This window comes from Botrytis fragariae (assembly GCF_013461495.1).
Source record: "Botrytis fragariae strain BVB16 chromosome Unknown tig00000054, whole genome shotgun sequence".
NCBI classification, from domain to species: Eukaryota; Fungi; Ascomycota; class Leotiomycetes; order Helotiales; family Sclerotiniaceae; genus Botrytis; species Botrytis fragariae.
This window is the reverse complement of record NW_023500993.1, coordinates 1,167,712-1,181,713: the sequence shown is the minus strand read 5'-3', so window position 1 is coordinate 1,181,713 and position 14,002 is coordinate 1,167,712. Positions and strand designations below refer to the sequence as shown.

The 14,002-nt window shown below is 42.5% G+C and overlaps 1 protein-coding gene across 1 annotated transcript; it reads right to left on the bottom strand.

Moving 5' to 3' along the window:
* Window positions 1-7,835: 7,835 nt before the first annotated feature.
* On the bottom strand, window positions 7,836-8,960 carry Bfra_005130 (uncharacterized protein; the record flags this gene model as incomplete). Its single annotated transcript, XM_037335517.1, has 2 exons — window positions 7,836-8,818; window positions 8,939-8,960. The coding sequence occupies 2 exons, from the start codon at window positions 8,958-8,960 to the stop codon at window positions 7,836-7,838; spliced, it is 1,005 nt and encodes a 334-aa protein (XP_037192612.1).
* Window positions 8,961-14,002: the final 5,042 nt, after the last annotated feature.

Genomic DNA, 14,002 nt, shown 5'->3' with positions numbered 1-14,002 from the left:
GGTTATGTATGCGGTATGCGATATGCGATATGCAGGTGAGTGAGCGCAAGAGTGATCAGGGAGGTATTGAAGAACGAAGGATGGAATATTGTAGGTAGGAGGTAGTAGCACAGAATCCTGAGGATGACACTAATAAAGAATCTCGGAGATGGAGGAGAACGTGAATGTGCGTGCGTTGTAGATGGCTTTCAGTCCTTTCGTCGGTGTGTGTTCGTGTGTATGCTCGTCTGTGTGCACTGTGCGTACAACAATCATACCTAGTAGGTCCTAGGTATAGGTACTTCGTATGTACCTAGTATGTAATGTATAATTTCCCGATATTCCTTCTTCTGGCTTCCTCTACTTTGGGGGGGTCGGCAATAGGATTCCGTGAACTTTTGATCTCTTACTATTGAGAGATGGCAGGTGGGTGGATTTGTATGGGAAAGTGGATGTCAAATGGAAATCATTCTCCTTCTAGAGCAAAGAAAGAGCTGCCCCGTTGAGATGATTTTAAGTTTTTTACAATGAGTGAGACAAGAGATACTGATACTGTAACCGAAGGAGAAAGTGGTCGTTAAAGATGTCTTCGATTTAGAATTAAATCAGTCATATTATTGATCTTCATTGAAAGAGAGGTTCGACTGTTGAATTGCGTCCCTCAATTATGGTATTACAATTTACCTGCTGATATTGTCCTAGAAAAACCGGTACACGTTGCGGAGGCATGATTTCCGAATCGATGGATCGTATCCAAAACGACAAAGCATCAAGAAGTGCCTACCTTGGGACCTAGGTACGTACATAGGACGACACAAAATGCATTTGAATGAATGACTCAAGAAAGAGACCGCTAGGACATCATTAATTCTGGTATCGAGCAATAATATTAAAACGGCGTTGAGAGAGCAAATATTAATAGAAATCCCTAGGCGTTCAATTAGACTAGGTCCGTCCAAAGACTGCTACTGGTTGTTGATGATTTGATATACCGAACAGTGTACAGAGTAGCTGACAGATAATAAAACATGACTTGTGCTGCTGATTCAACCAATTAATTCTTCCATCTAAATTTATATTCTTTCGTGCAACTCTCTACCCGCCCATTGTAAACTTGTATCTGTGAAGCCCGAGAAAGAAAATAACAACGGAATGATTGATTTTCCTTTCCAAAATCCATACGGTTCTATCGACGAAGTGATGGCGTATCCCTTATTACCCTTCCTTCCCAAAAGCCTCGCTCTCTCCCTCTCACCCATTCATCCATCCATCCATCCCTCTGTCTAACTTTCATAAAATAAGGCAAATATGAAAAGCCTTCTCGGTGGCTTAATTAGAGCCCTGTCAAGAATCAATGGTATGCTATCACCTCAGGCCTCGTGTTTGAGAAAGTATTCCGATCAAGGGTATAAAGACTGCACGCGGCACAATCTGCTCCTGGCGCTTGTTTCCAGTTTCTGCTCCCTTTTTCCTCCATTGAGTGGCTATCTCTCCTGATATCTGATCTCACGTATGGTCAGAGAGTGTGTACAACCTACCGGTCCATTTTCTTTCATGTCATTGACGATTTATCCAAGATGTAGCAATGAGGTGGGAATAGGAAGGAGGCGAAGCATAACCGAATGTACTGTAAGCGTAACCCCAATAATGAATTGGTGACGATGGAGGTGTACAACTCCTAGGAATCTCTATGTAACTGTGCCGTTTTCAAGGCGGTGGCTTTGTTTCTCGTGCATCATCTGAGGAAGGCAGGAAATTTGTGTTTCAAGGTTGTCTTCCACAACCACATTCACTAGGGTTTTGGGGTGGGCCTACAAGCAATCCAGATCAAAGCTCACTCTAGAACTTTAGATCAACGTTAAGCAAAATCGATTATTATTTGAAAAACTGGGTACAATAGTTCAAAGCATTAAGTTTATGGAATATGAAACATATATATCTTTGGAGTTTCTCCACATCACTTGCGACCTGCATTTTCGATAAGAAAATGCTTCTTCCTTTCTTGCTTCTCCTTCATCCCTTGCTAGGCTCACATAATTGTGCCTGTCTATTAACTCTTATGCCACCACTTGCATCGGCTTCATATACCCCATTAGATATGTAATCTCCGCGTAACCTTGCCATCTGCATATCTGGACCATGCTTCTTGCATCGGGAGTAAAAATTGTGGTTCCTCCCTATGCAAATTACTTTCTCGGTCGAACCTCACAGAACGGAATGCTCTTTCATTGATATGACGATCTAATAGTCATTGGCCCATTAGTTAATGGAGCACGGAGGGTCGTGTCGGCATGGAGAGCGGAGTAATATTCGAACTGGGAACGAGATTTAGAATTAAATTTCCAGAGAGGCATCACAAAATGAGCTAGTGCGACCGCTTGGGGACTCGGAACTTGCAATTGAGGAAGCTGAAGACAGCGTGTTTCTATATTTGATCTTGAATAAGAACTGGGAAGACCATGTTTGGCATAAATCACATTTCTGCGTGGGGAGGAAGTGGATCATGAGGGGCGTTGTTGACGGAAGTGTTATTCCATAAATGCGGCGAAAAACATTCGTTATGACATTTCAATATCCAAGCACAGATGATCTAGTCAGTGCTGTACATTGGAAGACCTAAGAAGATTCATGCGTTAAGGTGACGGAGAGGCAAAAATCTAGGTTGGAAAAAAGTTGAAGAGGGGAGTGATTAGAATCTTAACTATCTTGCAATCTGACTAAATCCGATCTAAGGCTTTCCTCTCATCATGAGGGTCAGAAGAAGTACCGGAGCATCGTACTTCTAGTCATCTCATCCGCAATCTCAATGGACGAGCGTGGATATAGACAGCTTCGAGAACGAAAAATGAATGCCTCTGCGTAAATAGCGCGCGATCTGAGCGTCAAACTCGTTGGATGATCGTTGCTATGACGGCCAACTTACTCAGTGTGCAGACCCGTGAATTTCCAGGATTGAAGCTTTTGGCAGACTACAGTTGACGAATACCATCCATGTGGTTGAGACCAACGATGCGACCTCCACTCCAAGAACGACGGATTATTTCACTCGCGAGTCACGAAATTGCTTGGTATGTCATCCCGCGCCCGTCGTATCCATAGGGGGGTAGATGTGTTATTGTGAAACGACGCTGAGGAGACCTCGGTTGGCCTCAAAAATGCAGGTACTTTCGTAATGACTCCTTGAAGCCGTTGGGAGGTTTGTGAATGACTGCCAATCTTTCTATTCTTGTAGTCTTCGAACTTGGAAACATCTTTTCGTGGCCTTGCTTCAGATCTTTCGGACGGTGATAGTACGGTTGACATGTTCATCACAAAGCTCCATGAACTCATGCAACCCCAAACGAATACATTTGAATTGAGATTGCCGACTTTCGCATCGTTTGTAGAATGATGTTCCTATTTTCAACAGCACTTGGGTCGAATCGGGAGTCGATGGGCCGACTTGAGCGACCGATACTTCTCATCCATCTCCAGTGGCGTGACGTCCCATATTTTCGATGATGGTGAGAATATCCAAGCTTAGCCGTCACTGACTGATGTTGGTTTTCTCGTTCATCATTTGCTAGATTTTCCCATGTCATAACTCCCCGCCATCAATGCATAACCTTATAGCAGCGTGCGCTTTGAACTGGACCCCTCTAATTCTTCCAATCAATCCGCACATATCAAATGCAAGCCATCATTGAAGTACCTACAAAATGACACACACAGGATGTACCTTGTCATATCTACCTACAGTATGGCGCCGTACATCAAGGGTCAGAATGTAACGAGGTGAACATCGCAAACCTGAAACTCACCTGATCAAAATTCCATCACAGCCATATGGAAGCACCTCGCCGTCGAAAATGGAAGGTCTTCACAGGCTCTCGGGAGGATTTCTTGATTCGATCTCTACGTTTACCTTCAAGAAATGTGGAATCTTTCGAACAAGACAACGTCAAGCCTAAATGGTGGTGCCTGTTTGATCATCAACTTGAAACTCGATTACACAAAATATATTTGAATTATAGCAAGGTATTGCCTGTTATGACTATCACGGAACTACAGATCCAACCTCTTTGTTCAAGGGAAACCCTTTTTTCGTGATGGCTTCTTCCAATTTGAATCATGGATGAAGGGGAACCCGGAGAATAAGCGATTGAACCAACATGAGGATTGATCATTGGACAATTACGGGTATCACCCATTTTTTCCTGAGGATTTCTTCTTGGATACAAAAGTTTATTTCGCGGCGTGATAACAATAGACTCCAAAGACGGGCCGCATAGATAGCCATGATCTTCACTTCGTTTGTATTATTTTTATACTTACTTTACAAAGATCATCATTAAATCGTGTCAAGCATCTCTCACCAATGCTTTCCCACAATTCGCAACAAAATCCCCGATGTCCTAAAAATTCCAAGAAAGAATTTTAAAGCAAGTAGGCAAGTGGGCAGGTAGGGAGGCATTGGGCAACAGAAGGCAGGTACGCGCGAAGTATTCTTATCCTTAAACTTCTTCCAGCCACTCGAGTATCTTCAACAATTAAACTCGGCGTTTACATACATACGATATATATGTACCACCATAGTATCAAACCAATCCCACAATATTTCCCGTGCTACAGCATCTCACAGGACTCCACTATACGATGCGATGCAGTGATCCCGAAAATAGAGTACTCGGTAGATACATACAATCCCACCTTTGTAAGATCTTACCTCCGTCCAAGTCCCAAGCTTCCAAGATGATGTTCACGATGATGTACTGGTAGCTATTTCTTTTGCAAAACGACGCACCATCACACGTCCTGGACTAGTTCAGGAATATCGAGAAGGATCCAATCGAAATGCGACGATAATCAACTGGTCTCTCAGGCTTTGACATTTCAACAGTTGACTATCAAGTCGCTCCAGCTATTCGACATTTCAGTATGTAGTCTATCTCGTATGCAATCTTACATCGTATGGTGCATTCATTTGCTGCAGAAAGGTCAACACCGAGCGCTTGCTGAATGGGACCTGCCCGCAATCATAAATTAAAAAGATGACTGACTGCATTTTCCAAAGAATGTGATCTTTAAACGATTGGCTCACAATCTTTCTCCATCATCTCTTTAAGAATCTGATACATCACTAATTGGCCAGCTCTTTCACCCCAAAAATGCAACATGAATAAATATTGGTCTAAACAGGGTTAAATTAATGCAGGTATGCATGAAACATCGAAGCTTGAGCTCTTCAGATTTCTCATTGGAGAGAAAGGCACGGCTGTCTCATCTTCTCTTTCCATTCTATGGAAATTGATCGCCCATCCGTCGCGTTGCCGCTTCTATGTACACGGAGTGCATCTACATCCCTTCATTCGTTTAGATCTAGATTCTCTGAGCACCAATCCTAAGATACCCAACTAATTGAATCTTTCACAGATCGATGTGTAAAAGCGTTAACGCCATTCAAACTTAATACCAAGCTCGGTATTGGAGCCACTCTTACTACCGGTCGGTCTTCGCTGTCATTTTACCCCGGCTATCAGATATCAATGTTGTGCCCTCGTGACTACGGTAGCGCTTCTGCAGACCACCAAAGCGACCTTCCTTCTATAATTATCCGCAAATCTTCTTCAGCTGTTTTCGCTGGACTGGTAACTCGATGTCGGCGTCTAAATCATGACTGTTGTACTCCAATGATTCACTTCTGGATCCGTATCTTCAGATGCGAAAGAAATATAGAATTGCCACAGACCACAATACATGCCGACTGGTATCTCTGCCCAAATGCTGATGAAACACTGACATCGGAGACTACTGAGATGCTCAAAATAGCTCCATTCTTTTGACTAGCATGAGCCTTGAGGTAATGCTGATCTGAAAGACCATCTGTGCGAAATTACACTTTTCTTTCTTGCTTTACCTTTTCTACTCAATGAAGCTACTTCAATCCGGCAATGTCTTGCTTACTATGTAGGGTCCTCAGAGAGCATACTTCAGAGCTTGAAACGCCGGTGTCTACGGGTGGATTTTAAAGGAAGTTCCCTTTGACCATTTTCTTCTGGACTGTATCAGATTATTCTATAGCAAGTAACTATTAGCAAGTCGGTCCGCATCTCCTTTTGGTAAACTAGGTATCTTGTCAGTGTCAGTGGGAGTATATTTGCGCACGCCTTAAGATCGAAACAAAGGAAGGTTGGCTACCTAGTGTGGCTCACTGCCTTTCTGCACTTTGCAAAAAGGTGGCTTCGCTACCACATTTTACTAGTATCTACAGTATTGTCTTTTTAAAATTGCCCTACGAGATGAGTAAGTCAAAGCAGTGTACTTGCGAAGCTCTTAGACATTCTGTACATCGGCATCTTAAATCATATCCTGCACGGATTGATTTGTGGCTTCAAAGAGATTGCATAAATGATTCCGCAGCTTCACTGTACGAAATATCGGCAGTTGTTTTCCCTTCGTACCTCGCCGCAAAGCTACAGTATATTGGTACCCTCTCCCTTTGTACATTCGTATGTGAATGTCTCGTCTTACCCGAAACACCCATTCAACACGAGAAGGATTTCGCTTGAAGTTTGATTCGTGCTAGGATCTCACTTTGCGCCCCGTCTCGTAGAATTTGGAAATGCTTACTTAATAACTGATGAGACGAGGTAAGTGGTTGAATAATGAAGCAAAAAATTCTTTTGTTGCATATCGCGAAACGTAGGATCTGAGATCTGATTTCTTGTCAAGCTTATTCCATCCATCTTCTTTCGCAATAAAGGAAGGGATGAATGTGGAGGAGCGGCTCGTGTACACTGTGGATGGAAGGATGAGTCAATGTGCACCGTGCGATTCAAAAATCCTTTGTTGATTACACATCATGTGGAAGGAAGTGTTGAAGGGCAGAAGAGGGATTGAAATTGGCGTGGAGGTGGCAGTGAGAATGGGTCAAACATACCTCGGAGCAAAATGATGGATTTTCCCACGTTTGATGTTCAACGGGATGGCTGTTTGGGGTTCAGATGGGATTCTGAAAGGCGGTCATTATGTTCGGGATGGAAGAAAGTTCTTTGTGGATTCGATGGTTCATCGTGTTGTCATGGGTAGTGGACCTTTCTGCGCCGCAAGATACTACGCTGATAAAGTTACTGCGGAAGGATCCAGTTGTACATCTTCATGTCTGTTTTGTGTTTTGTTTTGTGTTTTGTTTCGAGGTATGCTAGTGTTGAAATATACGGTACTGGTACACACATTGGTTTAGGAACCTATGGGGTATTGCTCTCTTGTATCGTGATCCTATGCTGGGTAGTAGCATCAAATCAACCATCATGTATGAACCTATGGCATCAGTTGACCTTCGCATCCTCTTCTGAATAGATGTTTTATATCATATGTGCATAAATCGCTCACATCACACACGCATTAAGACTATCGCAGGCACCTTCCAAATACTACTTCTTGATGTGACCTCTTCCATATCTGAACCCCGCGTATTCACCGGCATTGAATGGTATACGAATACAATATTGCACACGTGATGAACGCAATTACATCACATAATTCAAAATGGGATATGGATGTCAAATCCTCCTCATAGAAAGTAGCCGCCGTATGGATACTGGAAAGACAAGTTCAGGATATGCACACTTCTCCCCGGGCCTCTGGCTTTTCGTGATCGAGTTGGGTAGAATCTCAAGAATACTTTAGAAGTAGCTACGAATTTAACCTGTAATTTTGCTAAGATAACAGTGGCGTGTTTGTTTAATGTCTGGGGCTTCCTTTTAGAAAACCAAGTGAACCAATTCTTAACATTCAGTGCTAAGGTTATGAGATATACTAATATCTCAAAAACCTATGATGATGTGCTATTACTATGGTCTACCTCCTCGCAATCTCTAAAGCCCTGAGTTTTCTCCAGCCTCTTTCTCGCCGTCTAGCTCAACCTCTTGCTCAACGTTCCCCTCAGCGTCTCGCTCATTACCTGTTTTCTGTTTCTTCTTCGGACTCTTCATGCGATTCTTCAATGCCAACTCACTCATACCAGAGCGTTCAACTTTTACTGCTCCTCCGCTGCTAGATCTGCTCGATTCGCCAGGTGATTGACGTCCGCGTTTCTTGGGTTGGAGACTTTGCTTGTCAATGGCTTGGTTTTGATTGTCGGCTTCTGCGCTGCTTACATCTTCGTCGTCTGCATCGTCGTCGTTCGATCCTTCGTCGCCAACTTGCTCCTCGTTAGTTTCTTCTTGTTCGCTTCCTTCGTTGCTATTCTTTCTTTCACTCTCAACTGTTGCGAGACTTCCGTCCTCCTCGCTTCCCTTCCCACTTTTCCCTTCTATTTCCTCTTCTGTCTCATCATCCTCGACTTCCGTTCCATCGCCCCCAATATTTTCCTCGAGTTGTTTCTCGGCTTTCTTTTCCTCATCTTGCTCGGCTTTAGATATCTTGTCTTCCTCAGAATCGGGGTTATCTATCGTGAATCGCAAATTCTTCGCGCATTCCTTGATGTTTTTGCCCCTCCCCCTCAGCCTTGCACCGCAGCCCGCAACCATTCGACGAGACTCTTTGTCAAGCGGCGTCTTCTTCTTTGCCTTCCATGTGTGCACATGTAACCGAACTACCCATTTACTGGATCCATGCCCCTTTCCTACAGGCCTGTGCTTTTTAATCAACTCATCTTCTTGCGCTTGTGTCAAGATATCAATAAACCGTATAACACAGGGCTCCGTTTGGACCAGCCATCTGACCAGCTTGGCTTTTCCTTCTACGGTCAAATTTTTAGGGGCTCTCGCCTTTTTGGGAGTTCTTCGTGAGTTGGCATGTTGGTCGGGAAAGAGACATTCGTAAACGATCCGTTGTTTACCATAAGCTCTCGGCAAGACTATTCATGTAAATCCTCTAGCATCTCAAAGAGATCATAGGGCTGGTAGGCTCATAAATCAGATACTTCGGCATCATTCGAGTGGCCTTGAGACCCTTTTCTGTTGGGTTGTTTTGGTACCCATGACTTCGTCTTCCTTCATAGCCAGACCATCTTTATAATTCTCGAAGTCAACGGTCAAAACACTCTTTATGAAGAAAGTTTTGGCTTTGCTTCTAAGTCTACCAAACACAAAGATTCGAAAGTAAGATATCAGTGCTTCTATTAGTCTGAAGAGTCTTGAAAGGGCACACTTGTTTTCGGACTACTTATTCATACCAAAGTCTTTGATGAATCTTGACATGCTACACGAAGACAGATCTATTTCTTCGACTGAAAGGGAAAGCTAATTTACTCACTCTTTCACTATTCGGTCTCCATCCGCGCTTGTGGGTATAATCTTGACTATACCTCCGTATAGTATTTGCTCTAGATAAACATAGACAGCTGGATTGCATGCTTCAACGGAATACAAGTTGGAGGTATGTATAGGCAATTCCTACCGTTCGTTAAAAATCAAAGAAGGTAATAGTTCCCATGTATGGGATCAAAAAACGACTCGGAACACTCTGTACTTGGCGAGATGATGTCCCTGACTTTAATGGAAGGCCGCAAGGCGAATTGAGCTCCCTGGAGCTAATTTGTGGGATTTGAAGATTTGAACTATAAGAGCGAGGAGACTAGAAATAATTGGGGGGTCTGCCGGCTATATGATCAAGGGCTGAGGGTAGCGATATAAAGACATTTATAGTGATCTATTTGTAACGGATCATGTCCTAAATTGCTTAGAAAATCTACCTTTGATAGAGAAAATTTGATGAATCTCGAGCTGAGAAATGGGCAAAGTGAACACACGTATACACACACGTGTGTAAGATTCATTCCATCGGGGGCGATTGAGTTTGACAGATGTCTGAGTTCTCGGACCCCGATGATATCTGTCATCAATCCCACGTCTCTAATTAATGAACATGGACGATTTTCGATAATTGTTATATCCTTTGGCCTCCTCACTCATCACAGAGATTTGTTGTATGGCAATATACATGTTCGGTGTAGTTTTGGTGAATTTGATATAGAAGTTGCTAGCTCAATCATGTGACTATGGCTGAGCGCCGATAAGTGTACACCTCGATGATTGTTAAAATGATTTTCATCTGCATGAACTTCTCACGTCACAAATCGAACACAACGATAAACTCACCTTGTCATCTCAAATCGATTTGAACAATGAATACTCAAGATCTCAGTTCAGTCTCAACAATAAACAATCTCTCAGATATAGATCCTTGGAAGTTGAAAGGAATGTATGTATTTTAATGTACGATTTACTTCGTCCTTGACGGGATGCTCACACCACTCTATCACTTCCATCATAAAAGCAGCGGTTTGTGGAGTCTCGCGAGAATATAAAGGTTTTCATTATGCAAGTATCTGCCGGTCATCAGCTAGTTTTAAGCGGTTATTGAGAAGCTCTAAATGAATATGCAGATGCAGTGTCAGTGTGGAGTTTGTCTTGACTCGACAGCAACGTCATCTGCACGAATTGCTTATTTGGAGTTGCCGGTGGGAACAGTGGGTACCTGGCGGAGAAGTTTCTTTCCCAGAAAAGACGTTGCTTTGATGTGAGATCCATTTGTTTGCGTGTGATATCTCAGCGGCAAGACATTGCTCGGAAGCACACTTCGACTTTATACCCATGCGTATATGCTCCACAGTCCTCGTTTTCCAACAGAAAGTATAAACTGTGTAACATAAAGCTATCCAATTTTTGCATCAAAGGATTAAACGCAATCCTTTATATCATCAAAAACGAAGGGGAGTGCAGATGCGCATCGGCAGTTCAATAGGCAGGCACTTTTCCCAAATCACCGCGACATTATCTATCAATTCTTCCTTAGTTCTTATCCGATCTTTGATCTCATTACATCTCATTACCTCTCATTACATCTCATCTCTACCCTTCACGTGAAATCTGATCAATTGCAAGCAAAGCTCATAACATGGCTGGCACCTTCCTCCCACGCATCGGACGATACCTTTTCGGGAAGGCACAGGCCACCATTCGAACAGTTCACTCATCATCCCACCATTAGCTCCAAGAACCTGATCGCTCCCGCACATAAATCACGTTAGTTGGGTCACAAATGTGATTACTCACTGAGGCTTCTTACCACTTTGGGTCATGCATGTGATGGGTAGGATCACACAGGTCTTGGAAAATATGTAAAAGATACCGAATGAGGAAATATACGTTAGTTTTGAAAGTATCTAGACTCGAGATGGGGTGATGAGATGCTTTTGTTGCACGTCGGAATTTTATGTCAATTATGCCATGATGGAAGAGTGGCTTTTTGGAACTTACGGTTGGAGATATGCACGTTTGGTGGACCCAGAAAGAGGATGTGTTTTTATGAATCTTTGTGCTAGGGTTCCATCATCTCAAGTCGAGATAGATGAAGACCCGAAGTATACAATACAGCGCTTGAGATCAATATCCCTTTACCAAAATATCGGGGAGACTAGGTCTTCGTCGAGAGCCAGACCCCTGGATGAGTTTGCGCGATAAGCGGTAGATATCGTGCTATATCACCAATGTGTGCAGCTGATTTGGTTACTGCCGGTCTCAATTGTCATGATTGTTTTACCGGGTTGTCATCGCTGGCATTAAGGTATACGCCTCTAGTCTATATACCCCATCTTTAGGGGCACATTCGCCTTCTAGTATTGCATTTACCAAATTCTTATGATAACATCTTCAGTCCAAGTATGTCGTCTATTCATCGAAGATTGCGAGAATCGCCCTGAGGTCAGGATTACATGCGGACCCTTCATTTTATAACAAACAAAACGTGTGTAGAAGCTACATTGATGATTTACTCTACTAGCTCCAAGTTCACTGGGATTGGCGATATGTGTTATATATGGTCAAAGTGATACCATCTCATTCGTATGTCCATTCCATCCAAACCTCGCGTGCAGTTCCCTGACAGAATTATAAAGACCAAGCTTCCTTACTATCTATCGCCTCTCCTAAAATCCTAGTATCTTTAACCATACAACTGCTACAAACCTGTGTAGATGAGACAAGTCTGGTATACACTTGGAAGGTCTCCCGACATCAACTGATACTTGGTGTTACAAAACCACCCATCATTACTATTCCTTTACTGCCGGATGGCCATAGCTGTTACTGTTGATATTATTATTCTTCACTTAAGCGTAGTCCTGGTCCATCTTCCTCATTCCAAGTCATTACCCACAAGTCATCTGAAGCTAACCCCGAGTTCGCAATTCCGATCTTGTCCCATTCCACATGAGAAATACTTTGGCTACGTAGTATTCTACCACAAAGATCTTTCTCGCTGCGTCGACAATATCTCTATACTCCCAGTGAATATTGTTCCCAGAAAGGAGTCGTTCCTCAATCAGAGTAGAATCTCATTTCCAGTATTGAGTTCTGGGGGCAATTATCACAATAACTCCATTTCCCTCCCATTACAACCTTCCGATGTGGATTTAGATGTAAATATCATCCACTATATCAGAACTTTGAGAGACACAAGGTTTCCACCTGTGTGATTCATCATTCAGTGATGAATTATGTTGGTAGCCAATGGAAAATCTGTTCTTCATTTGCATTTCGAATATCTCCTTCAAACACACCTATGGTCATTTATCTATCATTGTTATATCCAAGAATTACAGTACCATCTCCAAAAGTATCGATATCAATGAGGTTCTCACACTACGCCAACTCATTTTCATCGTCCGTTTTCCACTTTCATACATACATCTACCGTTCACATCGTATACACAAATCCGCTCTTAGAATCACAAAAATTTGGAACATTCAGATAGCTTTGATTGCTCGTTTGGTTTCATACGGACTTTCCGTTGGAAAGTTGCAGATTCGGTCTTGGTGTAATGTGTAATGTGACTGATTAATTTATAGTATCAGCATTGAGCAGTGCTAAGATAGGTATGGGTATATAAACAAGTTGTATACCCTTTTAGATTATATAATCGAGGGATAGATATCCCTATAATAATAGCGAGTTTAAAGGAGTGAGATTCCCCTGGTTGTGAGTCTGACTCGCGGTAGATAGTTGTACGTAGGCATTCAAAAAGAGAACAATAATTTCCGGCGGGGGGGGGGTCATATACATATCTTCTCAACATAAGAAATATGAAGGATAAAACACTAAAGTTATATCAAGAAGAGACGGTCAAAAGTAGCCGAATAGATATATATATCATTCCCCGCGCTTAATCTCTATCATCTAGACTCTGCATTCAGGAGTATCTCAAACAGAACACGCATTTTTGTGATTATCATACGATCTCCTATTTTTTTAAAAGTGACGAGGTATAAACAAATATCTCACTATCGCAATATCTAGCTTATTATTGAAATTACTTGCTACATATGATACTCACCTAGGTATTCTTAATAATGAGCTAGCTAAGACTCTCCACTATCAATCTAACCCCCTCTCCACTCTCGAAAAACACACGCGACATCTTCGCTTCTTGTTACTCATATCATCCCTTTTGTCTTCTGTACCCAGTTGGTAGACAATAGAGAGCTCTTCAATTCCTTTTCAGATATCAAACTATTGGTATAGTATACTTCATCGAATGACCAACTCATTTCGTGATTACTAGTAGGGGACTTACTTACTGACTACCTATCCTCTGTACAGAAATATTTTTCTCGTGAGCTAACCTCTCTTGCCGTATCTACTCCCTCCTCTACACTGGATACCTCATCCATTCAGATCTTCAACCCCCTCCCCCTTTCTCCAAAGAACTACCTCTACTCCCATCATTTCCTTAAAATCACTCTTCCCTTCAAAACCTCACAAAATTCCTAGCCGATAAAATTATAATCATCTGAAACCTACCTCCCCCCCCCTCTCTCTCTCACACACACACACTCAACCATCCCACACCCCTCCCAGTTTCTATATATAGAAAAGACATCACAGATACACTCCACACCTAGTACATCTCACAACAAAAACACCACCGCCACCAATACTTTATTTTGAATTCTCAAGCGTCGAGAGTATGAGTATGAGTATGAGTACAAGCCTAAAGAGAAATGAGTATTTCCCCATCTCTCGTCTGATACTCATGACT